The sequence below is a fragment of the Nicotiana sylvestris genome, chromosome 3, assembly GCF_000393655.2.
Source record: "Nicotiana sylvestris chromosome 3, ASM39365v2, whole genome shotgun sequence".
In the NCBI taxonomy this organism is placed as follows: Eukaryota; Viridiplantae; Streptophyta; class Magnoliopsida; order Solanales; family Solanaceae; genus Nicotiana; species Nicotiana sylvestris.
The window spans coordinates 164,339,548-164,360,261 of record NC_091059.1 but is presented as its reverse complement, the minus strand read 5'-3'; the positions used below and the strand labels follow the sequence as shown (position 1 = coordinate 164,360,261).

At 35.9% G+C, this 20,714-nt stretch overlaps 3 protein-coding genes across 7 annotated transcripts; 2 read left to right on the top strand and 1 right to left on the bottom strand.

Annotated features, from left to right (window-relative positions):
• The first annotated feature begins 560 nt into the window (after positions 1-560).
• LOC104229101 (dehydrogenase/reductase SDR family member FEY-like) lies at positions 561-10,547 on the top strand. The gene is made up of 8 exons (XM_009781678.2): positions 561-901; positions 1,690-1,810; positions 1,981-2,098; positions 3,413-3,549; positions 4,731-4,832; positions 5,867-5,959; positions 8,803-8,875; positions 9,822-10,547. Exons 1-8 carry the CDS (start codon positions 648-650, stop codon positions 10,082-10,084), a joined length of 1,161 nt encoding a protein of 386 aa, XP_009779980.1. The 5' UTR covers positions 561-647; the 3' UTR covers positions 10,085-10,547.
• Positions 10,548-11,735: 1,188 nt separating this feature from the next.
• Positions 11,736-17,092, top strand: LOC104229102 (kinase-interacting family protein). Of its 3 annotated transcripts, none has more exons than XM_009781679.2 (3): positions 11,736-11,951; positions 12,598-12,748; positions 15,954-17,092. In XM_009781679.2, the coding sequence occupies exons 2-3, from the start codon at positions 12,619-12,621 to the stop codon at positions 16,946-16,948; spliced, it is 1,125 nt and encodes a 374-aa protein (XP_009779981.1). In that variant the 5' UTR covers positions 11,736-11,951; positions 12,598-12,618; the 3' UTR covers positions 16,949-17,092. The 3 variants fall into 3 exon arrangements, with proteins under 3 accessions (XP_009779981.1, XP_009779982.1, XP_070027237.1); XM_009781680.2 differs by lacking the exon at positions 11,736-11,951 and adding an exon at positions 12,002-12,088; XM_070171136.1 differs by lacking the exon at positions 11,736-11,951 and adding an exon at positions 12,225-12,243.
• LOC104229103 (uncharacterized) lies at positions 15,632-20,587 on the bottom strand. 3 transcript variants are annotated; one of them, XM_070171138.1, is made up of 6 exons: positions 19,970-20,587; positions 19,036-19,085; positions 18,594-18,681; positions 18,201-18,317; positions 17,438-17,514; positions 15,632-15,812 (listed from the first exon to the last, which is right to left on the bottom strand). In XM_070171138.1, the coding sequence occupies exons 1-5, from the start codon at positions 20,465-20,467 to the stop codon at positions 17,464-17,466; spliced, it is 804 nt and encodes a 267-aa protein (XP_070027239.1). In that variant the 5' UTR covers positions 20,468-20,587; the 3' UTR covers positions 15,632-15,812; positions 17,438-17,463. The 3 variants fall into 3 exon arrangements, with proteins under 3 accessions (XP_070027239.1, XP_070027238.1, XP_009779983.1); XM_070171137.1 differs by lacking the exon at positions 15,632-15,812 and adding an exon at positions 16,255-16,334; XM_009781681.2 differs by lacking the exon at positions 15,632-15,812 and having other exon boundaries at positions 17,183-17,514.
• Positions 20,588-20,714: the final 127 nt, after the last annotated feature.

Here is a 20,714-nt window from a genome sequence, read left to right as displayed (position 1 = left end):
TTCATCATTTTTAATTGATTAGATATATTTTTCTCGTATAAATATAAAATATTAATTATCCATTAATTTGCCCTAGTTGGTATATTAGTAAGATCGTCCCCTAGAAAACTTAGATCAGCTCAGGTTCATAACATTCACCAAAAATATAACAACAACAACCCAGTAAAATTTCATCCAGTGGGTTTGGGGAGGGTAAAGTGTACGCAGACTTTATCCCCACCCCAAAGGGATAAAGAAGCTATTTTCGGAAGATCCTCACCTCAGAGACAATCGATTTGTGACAACATTCACCAAAAATAAATATATAAAGTGAAAAAGTCAAATAAATAGATACATCGGTTCATAATTCAGTAGTAAACACTGTGTGGTCCTTTAAAGACGTGGGTACAAGGCAACTAAGAAGGAACTAATCTACTAGTCAATACTAATCACCACAAAATTAGACTTTGCGATATCTAATCAGTCTTTAAAAAAGAAAAAGAGAAGCAAACAACGGTGAGAACGGATCTATGATCTGATCAGTCTTAATATTATGACTCACGTGAGAGTCACACGGCCAAAGAAAAAGACAAAAAAGCAATAAACAAAGAATAGAAAAGAAGACAGCAGTGCGACTGTTGCGGAGAATCTGTTTGCCGAAGGAGATAATGGCGAAGGTGGAGGAGATTAGGAATTCGAAAGAAGAAGAAGAAGAAGCTAAGCAGCCATTGAAGACAACGGTGAAGAAGGAAGCATTAGGATGGATGGAATGGCTAAGAGGCTGGTTCTATTTGGTTTTCGAGATGCTTTTTCAAAGGATATCGGCTAGTCACTTGCACAACCCTATGCCTCTCCCTCCTATCAATGATCTCACTTGCATCGTCACTGGTTCTACCAGCGGCATCGGCCGTGAAATCGCTCGGTATGCTTTACTTTCTGCTTCTTCCACTTTGCTTTCACCGTTTGTGTTTGCATTTTGTCTATTGGGTTGAGCACGTTTTGAGGTTCTGCGCCAATTTTAAAGTATATTGCACGCCCTTCGACCACTGCACTGGTAACTTGTTTCAAATCACCTAGTGCTTATTGTCTTTGCTGCAATTTGAATCCTGCTTCCCGAGGTTTGTATCCACTTCATTGATTGCTAGGCCACAATCGTGGTTATGTTGATGCGTAACTCCTTCGTGGTGAATAATGTCAAACCATATTAGAACCCAAGGGTGTGGTAGTAGTGGAGGAGAACCATGAGATCTCCAGTTCAAACCCACCGGACGCAAATAAACTCTAGGTGAGTTGGGTGCGATGATGCATACTTCCTTTGTGGCCAGTAATGTTACACCATATTAGCACCCAAGGGTGTTGCCTAGTGGCAGCGGTGAACCTTGAAGGTTTCAGGTTCAAATTTCAGTGGAGGCAAATAAACACTAGGTGAGGTGAGCAGAGTTACCTGATACATGTGCTATTAGGAGGTAGCAGGTACCAGGTGGAATAGTCGACGGGCCCACAAGTTGCCAGACACCACCGTAAAAGAATATGTGTGATAATAATGTTACACCATATGCTTTTCTATGTTCCTTTTCTTTACATTATTATCTTCATTATATTGTTGATTCTGTTAATCTCTTATCTCTCATCTTCCAGATACAAAGATTAAGTACAAGTTCTAAACCATTTGCTCTAATGTATAAACATTTTTGCTTTTGCATTAGACAGGCAGTTGGCCGAATCAGGAGCACATGTTGTTATGGCTGTAAGGAACACGAAAAATGCACAGGAATTAATACAGAAATGGCAGGAAGATTGGTCTGGCAAGGGCCTTCCGCTCAACATTGAGGTATGTTGTCTTTCACTTAATAGTAGTACATCTAGGAAGAATTAGTACAACTTTCTAATTTATTACAAATGTTTAAGTTTCATGAAATTTTTGAAGTTAGTGTTAGTGAATCTCTTTCGCTGTCATGAGAGAATTGTCCTAAATGAAATATGGTTCACATTTGTTGCAAGGTCATGGAGCTTGATCTTCTCTCTTTGGATTCTGTTGCACGATTTGCAGAAGCGTGGAATGCCCGCTTGGCACCATTACATGTTCTCATCAATAATGCTGGCATATTTTCAATAGGGGGTTAGTGCTATTTTAGTTTCTTCTTATTAATTGATGTTAACCAAAATGTCCACTCTTTTTGTGCGATACTGGAGCTATGATAAATTGAGAACAACTATTATTGTTTCAGCTGTTTCATAAAAAAAATTTGTTACTTGATATCCAGTTTTAATCTTTTCAAATACTATTGTTTGTTTGCATCTTTCAGAAGTTTCATCATGTGGTCAAGTTTTTTGTTCATTTAGTTTAGAAGTTTATGGTCTATGTGGTGCATTTATAAAGATCTGTTTGAAAAGCAAGGCACTATATCCGTAAATGTGATAAATCATTGTATATCAAATTCTCGTGACACCAAACACATCAACGATTGATCTTTACTCTATATACATATTCTTCTAGAATGTTTCTAGAGTCGAGATGATAATGAATCTTAATGGGCCATTACTAGCTTCAGACAGGCCTACAATTTGAATTCGCTAGGGCTACCTGGTAAATACGAAAAAAGCTGGTTTATGATTTATGTAAAATAAGAACTGCATAAAGCTTTGTTTTTGAATCTCGTCTTTGGATGGGATATTCTAGAGAGACCCTGAATGAGAAATTCTATTTGATTAGTTACTTGGTTGATTTGGATAAAATGAGAGGATGTCTCATATATAATTCTGAAGTGGGAAGATCCTGTAGCAGCAGCATCTGGGTCTTTAACTGGATAATCACCTTCTAATGCTTACTTCTTATGAGCTCAAGCATGGTGATATAGTGTATGTGTAAAGTAAAATGTTTTTCTACTACCCTAGAATAAGTTGTAATGGTTAGTCTACATTTCTCGGTACACAGTTTACTGTTCTATGGAATTGGTTATCTTTACAACTATAAGTTTATGATTGACATTTGGATATGCACCTTCAGATATGTTCCTACAACTTTTTCTTCCTTTCAAGAACTACAATTAGATGTTCATCATGTTTACATTCATGGGTGTGCTAGAACTCTTGATAATGATCATGATCAGAGGTAACAAGAAAATCCTACATGCCGGTCACCTGTCCTGTATTAATGCAGTTGCCTTAGCCTGCCTTCCCACTTTGGCTTGCATGACCATGTTTCTTGCCAATGCACTAAAGCTTGGCTAGTGTGGATCTATTTAGCTGTTTAAGCATGGAAATACATAGTGTCGGCAATAGAAATACGATACAACTTTTAACCTGCTTTCTCCTATAGATGGAATCTGATTGAATGATAGCCGAGTGAGTGGACTTGCTTTTATCTGGAAACTTGTGAGATTTTGCTTCTGAGTCTTCTAACTAAGCTAATGAATCATATTGTTTTTTACAGAACCACAGAAGTTTTCGAAAGATGGGTATGAAGAACACATGCAAGTGAATCATCTAGCTCCGGCGATGCTTTCGATATTGCTTTTACCATCACTTATTAGAGGTTCTCCGAGCCGAATTATTAACGTGAACTCTACGGTAAGTCTTAGCAATATGCCCCCCCGCTCTAGATGGATATGTTATATACTCAATTGCTTCTATCCTCACCTTTTGCACTAAGTTATTGCTTTAAATGATTCCCATTTTTCCATGATATCCACGAGATACTTTAAAATAAGTTGCAAATTGAAGTTTCAACACTGGTGAAAATGTTTATCTAGTATTCATTAATTTAGGATAGTATAAAGCGTAAGCTTGGTTGAAGCAATGATAGACAGCAAAGAGTAGGTGGTCCAGCATGTATTTCATTATTTTTGTCCTTTTCTTTTTGGAAGTCTTTGCCTTTTCATGAACAGTTTGAGCAGAAAATTTTACTGCTTGGGAAATTGAAGTCGCTTGGCCTGGATATTTGTCCTTTAAGATTTCTGTGTATGTGTTAAGAATACAAAAGAACAAAAAAAGGGATGCACATTGTTAGGACTTGCTGCACTTTGCTACATAATGGATCGAGTAGGTGGATTTATGACCTAAATCATTATATTGGATATGAAAAGGGAAAAAAGATGTTGTAGCTAAGAAATCCTAAAGAGTACCTAGAAGGATGAAACAGATGTGGAGAACCATTCCATTGTGCATTCTATGGACCTTATGGCTGGAAAGAAACAAGGCTTGCTTTGAAGGACATAGAAATAACATTATTAGAATTAAGAATATATGTCTTCATAATCTGTATTTTTGGTGTAGATGTTGCCAGTTAGGAAATTTGAATCAATTTATGGAGTTTCTAGAGGTGTTGGGAGGGGGAGAATAGCTTGCTGATGTTGTAATTTGGGATGATTTTCTGTAACTTTATTGTACCATCTTGGTACCTTATTAATAAAAGTTTTACCTTATCAAAAAAAAAGAAGCTAAGAAATCCTATAATCATGCCAAATTCGGGATTGAAAGTGAACTAAAAAGGACGAAGTAGATGTTCTGCTGTGGCTTTAAGGTGTAATAACCATTAAGTCTATTCTTCAGCGAAACCAAGTCTAGAAGTATGAGGATGGGAAATAAATTTGCCTTTAAATTTAAGTGATTGCACCATAATATGTTGGAAGTCTAAAAAAAGGATAAAAAATTTTGCAACTATATGTTGGATTCTGGAGTAGGTTTTCCATTTCAGTATATCGCTATTGTCACGTCAGCTGACAGGAATATAGTTTATTTCGTTTGTGTAGATGCACTATGTTGGGTTTGTTGATCCAGAAGATATGAATGTTGTATCTGGAAAGAGAAAGTACACCAGTGTAGTGGGATACGGAGGCAGTAAGCTTGCTCAGGTATTATCTAAAAAGTTATTGCTATTACCTGCTAAAGGTCTTTTGCTTGTTGTTAGTGTTAATTGAGACGCTACAACCTGTTCAACCACTGCACTAAAGCACCTTAACACAAGTGGCTGCCTAGTTATACTCCATTTTTTCCATGTTTCACAAAGCTTACATTCTGCCTATTAAATAAAGCTTAGGAACCTGAATTTTGCCATATTTACGCCCGTTCCATGGTCTGCCTGATCTGACTCACACAGCAGCCAAGGGGACTGAAGGTAGCACATTCTGTATTGTTTTAGCACAATCTCACTAGTTTTTGTGCATAATAGTACAGTTGTAGTTAAGGATCATACATGTAAATCTCAGTCTAGAGCTGTATAGAGAATATTTATTAGATGTCATCCAACAGATGCAGCTGAAAGAGATGCATGTTGTTTTTGTTGAAGTGTTTAGCTTATGAAAAGTAAACATATCTTCATCTTTTATTACATAGTCTATTTGATTATCTTGAATCTTTATATACACATTTTCTTTTTCTGGTTGTCAGCTTGTGATATTGAACTGAATAATCAAATTGTGTAGAAATCACCATTTTGGAGTAGTTCTAGTTGATGAAAAATCTTATTGTTTTAGTTTGGTGTTTGATTCCATATACGGAGTTTTGAAGACCTTCATCAAGTTACTGCAGAATATATTATTTAAATGAGGCTACAGTATCTTAACGTTAACTGTTTATTTAATCATAGTTAAAAGAACATGAATTGTTCTCTATTTAGTAAAGGTTATACTTTTTTATGGCACTATTAAACAAGTCTTTTGTTTGCTATTAGCTATGCTAAGAGTTGCTTGAATTGTTTAAATCATAACTTTTTATGTAGAGCATCTCGCGTATAAGTTGCTGTGGATGTGTACTAGAACTTTTATCATGCTATGCAGTAGTTGAATACATATCAGTTTCCATTTAATTTTTTTTTTTTTAAAAAAAGAATGTCCTGGCTATGTTGATTTGCTCTCCAGTAACTAGTCCTCTTTGGTTACAAGTGCAGATTATGTTCAGTAGCGTCCTTCACAAGAGGCTACCTGCTGAAGCTGGCATAAGTGTAGTCTGTGTTACTCCTGGAATTGTTCTAACCAATGTTGTAAGTCTAAAAAACTAAAGCGATTTTCTCTCTAGTTGCCTTATTTTATGTTATTGAGCTTCTGGCTGTGTCTTGATGTACTCGTGTAGAACGTGTGTGATAAGAGTGTGGGTGCTTTGTGCAGGTCCTTCAACAAACACTAAAAATTAGTAAAAAGCTAGACGTACTCGTCCTGGATCCTTCCATTATTTAGTGCACTTATATATATATTTGACTTGAGGAGCCTCATATTGTTTCGATTTAAAAGATCTCTAGAAGAGGTTCTGGTCCCAATTAAACATGGACATCCACTAATCAGCCTTAACATGTTCTGCTCTAAATGCTAAAAGAACCAATTGAGGTGAGGTGAGATGTTGCTTCATGTGGTGCCTCTGGAAGATTTATGTTTGGTGTAAGTTGTGTTGATGGATTCTTAGTTAGTAGAATTTTTTTCAAGCTTGTCGTGTATTTAGTTGCTCAAGGACGAAACTTAAGAATGCTGCCACACCTTTCTTGTTCAGATTAAGCTCACAGACTGAGATGTTTTTATAGCAGATAAAAATTTCAGTGCCTTATCTTTATCTATACTGATAATTAACTCCAATTCCCAATTCCCAAGAGTGACCACATTATCTGAAAAAGAAAAAGAAACCCAATATTGTCCCATCTACCTATAGCATGAGAAGTAAATGAACCTAAGGATGCAAATACACTAACTCTTAGTACCCAACTGAGACATCTGGATATCTGGAAGTTTGTAAATGACCTCAAAAAGGTCTTTTTGTATGAGAGATCTCGTTAAAATGTCTTTTTCTCATGAGCAATGGTTGCTTTCTTTATCTCATCCCAAAACTCTCCTCTAGCTTCCACCTTCAACACCAATTCCTGCTAATAGAATATTTTTCAACTTTCAGCTATTTCTTTTTGATGATTTGACTGCCACAAAATTGCAAGTTCTTCTTCTCCTTTTTAAATTTTATTAAGTATTTGTCTTGACATGCCAGTAGAAGATATTTTCTCTTTGTAATTAAAAAGTTCCATGTGAGTTAGCTGCCCTATCCCTAGTTGGTCCACAAATTCAGAACTCGAGAGAGTATGGGCCCGCTCTTCTACTCCATTCCCACTTAAATACCTCTTTTTTAGCCTTTTGGACCCCTGAAAAGAAAAAAGAAATTTGAAATCAAAAATAAAGAAGACAAACGGGGCTATCTGGTAAGTGACATGATTCAAACTTGTGGCATGCGCATTATTATACACCCAGCATTGCCTCCTTACTGCTGAACCAAAACCCTTGCCCCTGGGGGCCATAAATGTAAGATATTTAAGTAGACTTGATCTTCATATTAATCAACTTTATGTAATTCAATGAACAAACTAGTACAGTAAGTGTATCTCTTGAGTCTGCTTGTTGGCCAGTTGTTGATGTTATTCTTTGATGCGTCTCAGTTTTTCATTTTATTAAAGTTCCTCCCTATTTTCTCTTTGTAACATTTCTAACTTTATACATTAAGGTCCCAGAGTATATACACTTTCAATCTATTGTAAAATTATCAGTTCATAAATCTGTAAATATATGTAGCAGTTTAGTACTACTTAATTAGTTGTTAGCTTTTACCACCAACCTCTAAGGCTTCTTAATGCTCAAGTTTGAACACTAAGTCGAAAATTGTTATGTTGGTTGGACAATTTCATTAGACAATACCACTCAGCATACGAGAAATCCATGTTATATCTTGAAAATATAGATTCTTGCTGATGAAGTGTACAAGATAATCCCTTATCAAAAAAAAAAAAAAAGTGTACAATATAATCTTGCTTCATGTGTTAGGATGTGTTAAACTTGTAATGTATACCACAAATCTTCTTTTAGTGGCCACCTTCATCCGCAAACAAAACTAGTAACGTCTTAGTCCTATGCTTTACATGGGCGTATCTAGCTCTTAGTGTATGGGTTCACGTGAACTCATGCTCCTTTCCCTAAATCATGTATAACAATGTTATATTTTTTCAAAATTACTTAAATATATGAGTGCGCACCCATGCTCAAGGACTCCTATGGAGCAATAATTATTGGGTGCACCTTTACAAGTGAAATTTGCGGTTAAAAACCCACTCCGGACGGTCTTGTTTTCGACATCGAGTATGTGTATACAATATGTGTGTGTGTGTGAAAATCAATAAAATTTCAAAAAGTATAATTTTGAACCTATAATTTCAAAAGTTTAGTGGGTTCAGGGTAAAAGACTAAAGTTAAACCCGTCAAGTGAGAATTCTAGATCCATCTCTTTATAATAGTACCCATCCTCTTGAAATTCTGGATTCGCCTCTGATGCTTTAGGGGAGCATTTATGCTTGGAAGATATAATGGGTTATTGGGTGGTAAGGGTTTTTTGTCAAATTTCTATGATGCATATCTAAACCATATTTCGATTTTGACATATCCTTAAGCTTATTCTGAGCTTGTAAACTCCAGAATTGAGTATTCTGACAGGATAATAGATGGTAATGATTATTCACATGGTTAAATTTGCCATAACTCTGTTGTTTCCCTAAACTATTATTTCAAGTTTCAAGTTCATTTACAGTTGACTAGGTCATGTGATCTATTCCCCTTCACTAAGCTAGTTCGAACCTTGCCACAGACAAAAGCATGGTATTTAAGTAGAGAAGGGTAGAGGGGAAGCCCATTGTCGAGTTTCTAACCACTGTGTCAGTTGACCTGGGTTTTCTCGTTATCCCAAAAAGAACAAGAAAAAAGATCTAAATTTCTTCGACATGATTTTCTTCTTTTTAGTTTCCATTCCTTTTCTATGACATCATTTTACAAATGCTAAAGTTCGAGTTTACACATTCAAAAATTGCAGGCCAGGGATCTTCCTCAGTTTCTGCAAGTGGGTTATCGTCTAATACCTTATTTTATATTTAATGCAGAAGAAGGTATGTTATTCTTAAGTCCTAGTACTTTTTCTTGTCTGAAGATTCACTGTGCACATTGCATGTTCTTGCAGTAAAGGAAAAGAATAAAATGTCTCATATCTTTCTTTACGTTGGGTCGCATATTAGAGTATTGAGGCTTAGACTGCAAGTTTTTCCCTGTTTTTTTCCCACTGCAGAGCCAGTTTCCTCTTTCAGTAACACCTGGTGGAGGGGGTGAGGGTTCCTTGACTTGAGGAAGTTGGGCTTGTGTAACTACACAGCACGAACCTCATAGCAGTTTCAGTTTGCTGTTTACCGGAGTGTCCCTACGTAAAAGTTATGATTAGTTTCCATAAAAGAAAAAAATAAGTTATGACGCTACAAAAGCTTCACTGAAGAGTCGCAAATGCATGATTCCAAAGTTTGTACCATGTGATTCTTCATTCAATCAATCATTCTGTAGTCACCAATACCATAGAAATTTGAAGAAATAACAACTAGACTATGCATGAAACCTAATATTCTTGTAGGCCTAGTATGACCGCATAGTTGTCGGATGTACTTCATAGACTCCATACACTACTAAGTCGAACATATCAACTTAGTTTGATAGTTTTCTGCAGTGGTGGATGATACTTTTTTATAAGGAAAGAAGACTGCGAACAAACTAAGAATAATTTGATCAAAATGGAAAAACAAGAAAATGAACTCAAAGGGAGCTTGAAAGACTATACAAGTTGCTTAAAGTTAAATATATTAGTAGTAGTGATATCTCATCAGAAAGATAAATTGAAGGAAGCAATAGAAACTGATCCATGCATGTATTCTTGTTGTGGTGTAAGGGAAGTTCAACTGGCAATTATTTTATATAATTGCTTGGTTAATTAGAACGTGCAGTCTGATTGTTTTCCTAATGCATCCCCATGCATATAGTGTAGAACGTACTCAAATTAGTCAGTTGTTGCAGGCTCTAGAAGTACCTTGTTTGCAGCAACAGATCCTCAAATATCCGAGTATTGTGAAATGCTGAAAGCAGATGACTGGCCAGTCTGTGCTTACATTTCTCACGATTGTCGTCCCACAAATGCTTCTGAAGAAGCACATAATGTCGAAACTTCTTATAAGGTCTGGGAGAAGACGCTAGATTTGGTTGGCCTTCCTTTAGACTCAGTAGAGAGGCTTATAGAAGGGGAAGAAATTAAATGCCGGTATGGGAATTCCCAGGAGTAACTCCATCTGTGATGGGATGTAATGCTTAGTCTATTGCTCGGTGCTTGGATTGGTTCAGACAGCATTCCACTATCCACGAAGTTTGGCCCTCCGCAAGGTCATCATGCCTTCAGCTTTCTCATCCCTTGATGTGTTTCAGTATTCAAAGGATGAAATAGAGCATGTTGTAGAAACCTGTATTGCGTGATAGAAACTTTTTGGCTTGTGCTAATGTTTACGTGCAAGTTGACTGCCTTTGAGGTTTCTTATATTTCAGCTTGTAGTCGTGTAACTGATGACACAGGCATGTATTTTGTTTTCTTGTTCTGTGCTTAAGGTCTGTGTACGAGTTCTCCACTGGAATCCTTTTCCCCATGTCTTAAGTCCACACAGACTTTTTTCGGTTTGCTGCGTTAATGTTTGTATACGAAATCATACAAAATGAATCAACTCTATTGCCGCATGAATATGTTGCAAAGACGTCCATTACATGTTATATCTTAATATAAGAAAAATTGGCTTTTGTCATCTGATAATGGCAAATATCTAGTGCGCTTCTAACGTATTGCTAAGAGAAATTTTGACCCACAGTTACGTCTCGCGCCGACACAACTATACATTGGTATGGTCTGATTGCACAGAAGGATGCTACTGCCTTGTCCACAACTTATCTTTCATTTAACCAAAGCATTATATATGGTGATGCAAATGGGCATTACCCAACTTGTGTTAAAGCTCTGTCCAAGATTGGACAAATAATTGGATTATTTGCATAGGATGACTTTCCTCTTGACGCCACTATGTAATCCTTTTGTTCTAGGCTACACTTCACCTTTAAGTAATTGGATGAATATTTTTTTTCTCAGACCAAGTTAAGTAGTGACTTCCGAAAAGATCATTTGTGTAAATGCCCCAAATAATGTAGGATAACCATTTGCTAAGTTTACAAAACGTGCAAAGACGACAAAATACTGGGTTCTGTAGAGACACGTACACTTTCTTTTGACAACAAATCTCGGATTCGATATCTTATATGCCTTTTAAAGGACATTGATCTGATCTCACTATCCTTCCCTGTATATAGGCAATAGACAGATAGCAATTGTACTAGGACAGCACAAGATAGTTTTGCGTTCTCACAATAAATTATTTTATTCTATTTTAGGTGACATTTAACTCTCATACTTTAAATCTCTTATAAATTTGGATAAAGGAAGTTTATAGGGTCGTTTGATTACCCGGATAAGATAGAAGGATATCCCACATGATTAACTATTTCACCTTTTTATGTGAAATAGTTAATCTCATCATTTAAGTATATAATAGTTTCACGAGGCTAATTAATATTCATATCAAACGTGAGATAACATTTTATTCCGAAATTATTATTCTTTATAGTTTATCCCATCAACCAAATAAGTCCACGCAAATATCTCTAAGCTAAAAATAATGATATGCATATCATATGAGATGGGGAGAGTTTCTTTTGTGGAGAAAAAATTGTGTTTTTTTCCCCACTTTTCAGGCTGTATCATAGGGCTGTAACCAGTAGCTGTAGGTCTGTTCCCTATTAGAACTCAAAACCCCATCTTTGACCTGTCTATCAACTCAGTTCTCAGCAGCTGCATTAAATACACTGCACGGACTTTAAAACGTGGCAGCTATTGATTCGCCAAAAATCAAATCGTTGTATGCGGGCTTCCAGCAAGAAACTATTTGACTTCTCGACCCCAAACCAAAGAAAAAGTCCCCTAAAACCAAGAAAACAGAAAAGCCCAAAGACACCCCCAACTTTATCTATATCTATAACTTCGAAAAAAAGAACAAACCTTTACTCTCCATAATTTGGATTTGTAACTGCGCCTAAACGTGCATTTGGACCTCAAAGGTTTGTAATAGAAGCACTTCTCTTTATCTGTTAGTAGTATTTTTTTTTAAATGATCAAGAATTTCAAGTAAAGTAAGCTTCTTCGTTTCTTCATCACTCAACTTCTGCTCAAGTTTGTTCTTCTCGCCCCCACAAACGTATTCTCTCTGTTTCTCTCTTATTTGGAGATTTTTGCTTAGCACTTGTTCTTAGTTTTCAGCTTCCTTTGCATTAACTTGTTTTTCTCACTTGAAATTTTGTTCTTAAACTCATGGTTTCTAGTCGTGTAGTCCAACTCTGCTGTAACTTATAGGTAAATTAGAAATGCAGGAGGAGAAGGGGGAACATAGTGGCATTTAATAATATTATTTACATATTTTAAGTTTGTTAACTGATCTTTTGACCTCGTTATCTGCATTTACATATATTCTTGAGGTTCTATACTGCTATTATGTTGCTTCTATTCTTTTTTGTTCTGTTCTTTTTTCATCTAATACCTCAAACAGATCATTAATTGTACTGTGCATTCTCATTTATTATGGGGTATATCAATATCTTCATGAAATGCAACAAAGTCTCAGTTTTTTCCATGTGTTATTTGCCTTTCATTAATTGATGAAAGAGATAAAAATTATTTCTGATGTGAACTTCATTTTGAATTGTGTAGGCCCTATTTTTGCCTACTGAAATGGAAACAAAACTGAAGGCAGAGAAAAAACATGGTGGTGAAGCCTCAACTCCTATTTCTATGGCTTCTTCAAATTATTCAAAAAGGAGAAACTTCAGTAGACCCTCTTGGCTTCTTTGCACAGTTGCTGGTAAATATTGAGATATTTTTTACTCTGCTTTTTCTTATCTGTTAAATTGTATACCAACATCATTTTAGGAAAAAAGGTCAGAACAATACCCAAATATACTAGTACATTTTACTATCCATTATATTTGAGTATCATTCATGCCTTTGCCGTTATCAATAGTATTTTTCCTTGACACTAAGGTCGTTTGGCGTGCGGACTAAATTATTCCGGATCACTGGACTATTTTGTTGGGATAAAGTGAGATAATTTATACTATATTTAGTTGACTTAATCTCACACTTTATCCCGCGTACCAAACTACGTTAACTGATTTTAAACTATAGTCAAAAGTAGAGGCATAAATTTGGATTTTTCCCCATATATTGACACATAAAATCTCTTACTGTCAGGGGCAAATGTATGAATGACCCTGGAATATAGAAGAAGAGATAAGATTGAAATATTTCCTAGAGTAAAGGTGTAAATTTGAAGCTTTTACCTAAGTATAGTTTTTTTACACCCATATTTGACACATAGAAAACCTTTTTTCAAGATTTTATTTTTTGAAGAAGCATATTGAATGTTGTACCATAATTTGTTTATTTGTTGTCGTAGTAGACTAGTAGTAAGAAGATAAGTTGGAAATTTCAAGATTGTAGTTTGGTCTGAGATTAAATTTAAATTGTGTTTGATTGAAGGTACAAATAACTTGCAATTATTTTATGAAAGTAAGATAAATTAGTCCAAAAATTATAACTTTAGGACTATAATCCCAAGATTGGACTAGTGATGGCAGAAACACAGAAAGAGAAGGGAGCATTGATTGTAATTTGTTGGGGAAGGGGGCCCATTATATTTTAGGTGATGGGAACATTTCTTTCCCTAGGGAAATGACTAAAGTGTTTACCTTTCTTTTGGAAGTGTATGGGGGAGAAGAGAAGAGAAGAGAAGGGTATCATTCTGAAATGAAGGGTCACTTTCTTTCACAGATTATGAATTATGATAGAAACAGAAAGTTAATTTCAAAAAGCTGTGTCCTTTTGCTATTTACGTCTCTTCCCTTCCGGTTTCTGTCTAAACTTTTTTCAAAATTTGAATACTAAAATCGTTTTCAAATGGAGGGTAGTATTTACTTTTATTATCTGATGCCGTGTGGCAGAAAGAAAACGATTTCTGTTTTTAAATATGACAGAATCTTTTCTTTCTTTTCTGAATCTTTATCTCTACATTAGAGGCAATGTAGCTTTAATCCTTTTTGAGTACAAGAATCCAATGTGCAGCTAGTAATTTTGTTTCTAATTCCAAGTACGAATTCATGTGCTTGGTTCACAAGATTATATAAGATTTTTGACCAAATGACTTTTAGAATTTGTGATCCTAAACAAGTCAAAAGAATGTACAAAAGTATTTGTGTGGTTATAAAAGCTTCTCATTAAGGTAGAGTTGGAAGTTTAATCTAAATTGTTTTCAAATTTAGAAGGCAAAATACATAAGTAGCCACCTGAACTTTACACCAAATCCATGTTACACACTTTCTGAGGACGAATATCATATTACACACGAAACCTTTCAAAATTGTGTCTAGTACACCCTACTTTTTTCTTGACCAATTTCTCAGAATATGTGTAGTGTCACGCACCAATAACATCATGCCACGTGTTAGTAATTTTTTAAAATAAAAAATGCTTAAATTTCTGTTGATCAGTTTCTCTTTTTCTTCCAGAAAGAACCAGAGGCACCACACCATACTTCAATTCTTCTCTTTATATGAAGACCCACTTTCTTCATCATCTTTGTTCTTATTTACCACTATTTCTCCTTACTCTAAAAATTTATTACCATATTTTGGTTTCTAGGTTTTGTTTGCTATAGAAATACTATTTTTACCGATGGGTGTTGCCACTGTAACAGTGGCCGGAAAATAGAGGTCGCCATTATTTGCAATTTTAACAAAACGAGACCAGATCTGAACGAAGAACCACCAACTTGTCGGAAAGATTTGAGAGCTTTACCCCGTCGGAGAAAATCTGACCTCGTCGGCCATGAACTGACAGTGAAAGTAACAACCTGGCAACAGAGGTCTCGGCGTTGCTTGAGGTCGCCGCCGGCATTATGAGTTATGATCGAGATCTACTTAAAGGAGATGAAAGGGGGAGAGATGGGAGGCGTGGAAGAGAAAATGGTGTTGTGGTTGTCGTCGACCCCCCAAGACGGTAGGGGGCTCCAAATGGGGAAGAAGGCCTGGACATCTTTTATCTTTTCTTTTAACTAATAATTTAAGAAAAATAAGGAGAACAAATAAGATTTGGACACGTGTGCGTATATAAGGATTTAGACAAATAATGCATAGGTTTTACACGCTCAGTGTCTTTTGTTAAACACACGCGTGCCATCTGGCAAAAGTAGTGTGTAGTAGACACAATTTTGAAAGGTTGCGTGTGTAAATTGATATTCGTCCTCAAAAAGTGTGTAACAGGGATTTGGTGTATAGTTCAGGTGGCTACTTATGTATTTTGCCAATTTAGAAATGGGTCATTCTTTTTGGAATAGACCAAAAAGAAAATAGGTTCACATAAATTGGAACATAGAGACCAGTAGTAGTTTAGTTAGTAGTACCTTGTTGGATGGGCGGTTCTAATTATTCAACCGATATATGTCGGCGGTGTTTTTTTAATATGGCCTAAAATAAATTTGTTTTTGTAAAATTTAGATTTCTTAGTCATAACCCACAAATTTTTTTTTCTTTTTTTTTTTTTTTTGCCTAAATGAGTTTTTCATAAAATTTTTTAGAAAATTATAGTATAAGAAGGATTAGGCAGTATTAGGCAATGATCATTTTGGAAGTCTAGTTTTGAGTTATAATGTAATGCTCATATAGACGAAAGAAATTATGATTTCATGGATGCCATCTTTATCTTGTGCCGGCAATTTTGATTTTAATATTTTGCTGCATGTTACATCAATGTTTTTAAATTCGTAGAAATGTGGAAAGTTGAAGAATTAATATACAAGGACTAGAACCAGTGTTATTGTTTGGATTCAAACTACTGATTTCATTTTCATGCACGTCCAAATTTGTCACAATCTGCACATAGGAAAGAAATGAGCTGAAGATGAAAACCATGTGCTATGGAATTCAAATTTCAAATTCTTCAACTGTCAAGAAAAAAACAGATCATTCACTTATTTGTTTCTACTTGAATTTGGGTGTTTCTATTCTCTTTAGATTTGGATGAGAAGATGAAGAACGTTGCTCTGAACATTCCAGAAAAAAACAATGCTGACAGTTTTGCAGAACGTGCCGACGCCTATTACCAGAAACGGCCACAGCTGTTAGCCTTACTTCAAGAATTGTACAACAGCTATGTCTCTTTGGCAGATCGCTACTGCCAAGCACTTGCCAAGAACCATCATCATAATCGTCGATATTCTTCTCCTATACCATCATTAACTTTCAGTGAGAATGATAACTGTGATGAGGAAGACAATGGTGGAGAGATCATTGAGTCTGATGCTGAGAGTTCATTATCATATCAACCTTCCTTTCCACCTTCAACACAAGGCAAATTTGATGCAGACATGATTGTTGCTGACTTAGTGATCAGAACTGTGGAATATGATTTCGTCTTAGACGAGCTTAATCAAGTGGAAAAGCAAAACAATGAGTCATTAAGGAAGGTAGATTTGCAGAAAAGCTTACTGGACGTGCTGGAATCAGAGAGGTTGATTCTGTTAAACGAAAATGCTAGATTAGGATACAAGGTAGCTTCATTGATGGAGGAAAACAAAGGGTTATCTTCGGAATCTCTGTTCTTGAAGAGGAAGGCTGCTGAGTTAGCAAGGTGCATATTAAAGATGAGGGAGGATCATAGAGTTTGTATGCTAAGTCGAAAGATTGAGGATCTTCAAGGGCAAATATACGGGCTGGAGAAGAGGAACAAGGAGTATTATGATCAGCTTGTAAAGCATGAAGAAGAGAAGAAGAGCAGGTCCAAATCAATGAAGGGTAAAAGAGAAGTTAGTCTAAAGGGTTGCTTTAAAGTTCCTGAAGATGTTGTTGCTGGGATTACCAGGAGCTTTAGTTTTGGAAATCTGAAAAAAGGTGACCAGCATGGAAATTTTAAGGTTGAAGATGAGAAGAAAGTTCCTAAGTTGTGGGATAGGGTCAAGAAGTTTGATATCTTCCTTTGTGGACCTAATTTCAACTCACCCTATTGCTGATTATAGGGAAACAAATGTTTACTAGATTGAAATTATAGCTTTACTAGTATACTGTAAGTTTAATTGAGACTTAACTCTTGTATTTTGTATGTTCTATTCCACCCTTTTGGCCAGATACAAGTGACATCTGAAGGAAAACTTCAATCTCTGCCCTAATCTCACATATTAATAATTTCTAATAGTAAAGATGGGTAAGGTCCTCCAAGATTGCATAAGTGAACACTGTCAAAGATGGGCTAAGATTTAAGTAGGGTGATAAATTGACATATGATGCATATATATAACAAAAATACCAGCAAATAGTCACTAACAAAATATTCTCCTGTTCTCAGACATTGTTCTATATACACTGTTAAACTAGACAATAAACTACAACACAGAACCATTTAGATTAGTGGAAGTTCACTTACTGTAGATTTTGGCATTTGAACCTATTCTACCTCGGCAAGACCTAATACTTCAAGCAGATTATGTTGACAGAGATCCTACCTAAGTAAAACATACCAACACATCACTCATTCCAAATTAGCAAGAGCAAGTTTCTCCTTAAGCTTTGCAATCCGAGCCTGAAACATCAAGGATGATGATACATCAGTCTTGAAAAAGCAGATCTTGTGAAGAACAGATAGTTCTCTACAATAGCATCTCAGCATGTCACCTGTGTGTATGCATATGGACTCAGCTACTTAGGGGCATCAGTGGGGTGATACATTTACTTGAGGCCCATAATTCTTTAATATAATAAATTGTTTGGAAGGCTTAGAAACATTTTGACAAACACCACTCTCCTCTTGGATCAACTTTGTGGTGTGCATGGGCAGATCTCTCTATATACCACGAAACATGAAACATGAAAGTGTAATATAAAGCTTAACGTTTTTCTTGGCTGCAACCACAATCAGGCAATTTATCTGCGCTTGCAGCCTTATCTTATTGGAACCACACTATCTGTTTTAAACATATTACCATAGCTTTATTTAGTTATTAACATAACTGGCTAGACTAATGACTTCTACAATGTCATAACCGGATTTACACTACTAACAAATGAACTATATCAGATTTTTAATTACTTCTCAAATAGCGCATCATTGTCTTAAAAAAACATTTTATACTTGTTTGGTGTCGCCAACAGTTAGTGCAAGGAAGTAGACCTTAAACAATAAGCCTAAGTCATAGGATTTATGATGCAGAACAGATGCAAAAAGTTAAACCAATTCTACTCTAGAAGTACAGCAGACATGAACTGAACCTTGAATGATTTTGAACGACGGATGGACGGATCTAACTCCAAAGCCATGGAGTATGATTTGTCGGCTGCATCAACTTGGTCTGCAGCCATCAAAGCATCACCTTGGCAGATATAACCCTGTAAAAATCAAATGTAATAAATATTTGTAAGTAGCGATTAGTAGATATAGTATTTTAATGTTCTCTTCTTAAACTAATAGGGAGTACAGATATTATGCAATCATATATTTTATCTACTTCACTCTGAAATGGGGATGTAGGGGATCAGGATCTCATGGTTAAAAAAGCTAATGTGAGTTAACAAAGTTTAAGCACAAGACATTTCAAGTTAAGTTTAAGCACAAAACATGCTTTTCATGTATACTGTAACAGAAGTAACAAATAATCAAATTACTTCAGGATAATTGGGAGCAATAGTCAACGCCTCCTTAGCATCGTCAAGTGCATCAGCCAAATTTCCCATTGCCAACTCCGCAGCAGACCTGAATGAAGATACTTATTTCAGCATCTTGTTGTTCACATGCATTCTGACCATCTAGACAACAAGGAATTAGTGACAAATTATTAATATAAATTTGGATGCTAGAACAGAATCTAGTGATCCAAGAATTTTTGAAATGACTTTAAGAAAACTTCAGTACATTAACCAGAAAGGAAGATGAAAGCCAAAATGCCAGGACAAACGCTTAAGAGACAGAATAATGATGGTTGCTTTTGCTAAAGCTGCATGACAATCATTTGAATAATAGATATAGATTTAGGGTATTCTTCTGATTATTTGATTGCAAAAGGTCTTAACTTCCAATTGAAAAGAGGAGATTTTAAACACAATAAACCTGTCTTTGAGAATAATATGAACACCTCCAAACGGTTTTAGATCAATAGCCTGCACAAGAAAATGGCAACATCAGTGCCCTTAGGCACCAATGTTGTATTAAATACAATGAACAAGCCATATATAAAGAGACCTGTAAAACTAAAACATAAGTAACGATGGAAACATAGAAATAGTGAAAGGACTAAACATCATTTTTAGACACATTAATTAACTTATAGAGGAAGGATATTGAATGCCCCAATAGGTACTTTTTTCTTTTATGATGCACAAGACAAGGGACAACGAAGTGCAAAGTAATCCAGCGTAACTACTTAGTGTTGCCAGAAAGCTAGACACCTTTTCTTTTTTTTTTTTTCTATTCAACGATGGTGCCCCGATCAGCTTGAATTGGTGATAAATATTTGTCTGATAGTAAGAAAATGTTCAATTTGATTAGTTTGAAAGGATCAAATGTTATAATGTATATAAGACCTTGAAACCAAAAGTTGATTTTTACATCTCAAGCTTCTAATAGACTGTGCCATCTGTATGTTGAAATGATTTGAATCAATGACATCTCTTTTTATTTCGTTTCTTCACCATTTTTATCATGACATGCTTTGATAGACTTCAATTTATTCTACTAATCAAAGCGGAAATCACTGCATTGATATTCATTCCAATGTGTTCTATCCCATTAAGACAGCCAAAAAAGCTCAATGGTCAGTGTCACTGTGACACCCCTTAGCTTTTTTTTTTTCTATTGTTTTTGGATGACGGTGGACTATTCCACTGGGTACCTATTACCTCCCACCGGCTTAGGGAGATGGGAAGAAATCAGATACCTCTTAACTTTTTGATCGATAGCATTCTTCAAAAGTAATCCTAAGATAGTATAAATTAAGCAAAACTTGATTCAGTGCAATTCATCAAAATACGAAACCAATATATACCTGTGAGAGCAAACTATGAGCCTCAGAAAAATTGCCATTACTCATTTCATCCTCCGCTCTTTTCCTCAATGCTAAAGCCTCCAAGCTTTTCCTGCTTTCCCCTTCCACGTCATCCCTCTTACCAAGGCAGACGAACGTCATAATTTCAGCAGCTCGAGAAGCAGTACCACAGTGCTTAACAAAGACGGCGTCGGGTAAAACGACGACGTTAGGTCCAGCTCCGCAATGGCCAAGACACCCACAGGAGTTAACGGTGACGTAGGGAGGGGCAATACCGGAAAGAACTTGAAGGGTGTCTAAAGATCCCTGTTTCCTGCATGTCCTGTTTGTGCAAACTCTCATTTCTATCTTCCTTTTTAATTCTTGTTCTGCTTCTGCTTCTATTGGCGATGCTTTGATTCTTGTAGAGTCAATTGGTTTGGAATTGGGGAATGACGAAAAGGATTGCCGCTGAGAAATGGTGGGGAGAGTGAGACTGCTCATATGAATTGTACTCATCTCCTTTTACTTTAATTAATTACTTCTGGTTTCTCCGATTTCTTTACTTTTTTGCTCTCTTCATTTGTATGCTCCACACAGGGATGATACAGTCTCAAACGATTTAAGGCGGGTAGGATAATGGAATATTCTACTTCGGTCGTCCATTTATTCAGCTCCCATAAGTTTTTTTTAAAGAAATATTTTGAAAATATCGTTTGATTTATAGAAATGACTAGTTTTTAGACAGTTTTTGAAGATGAATGTT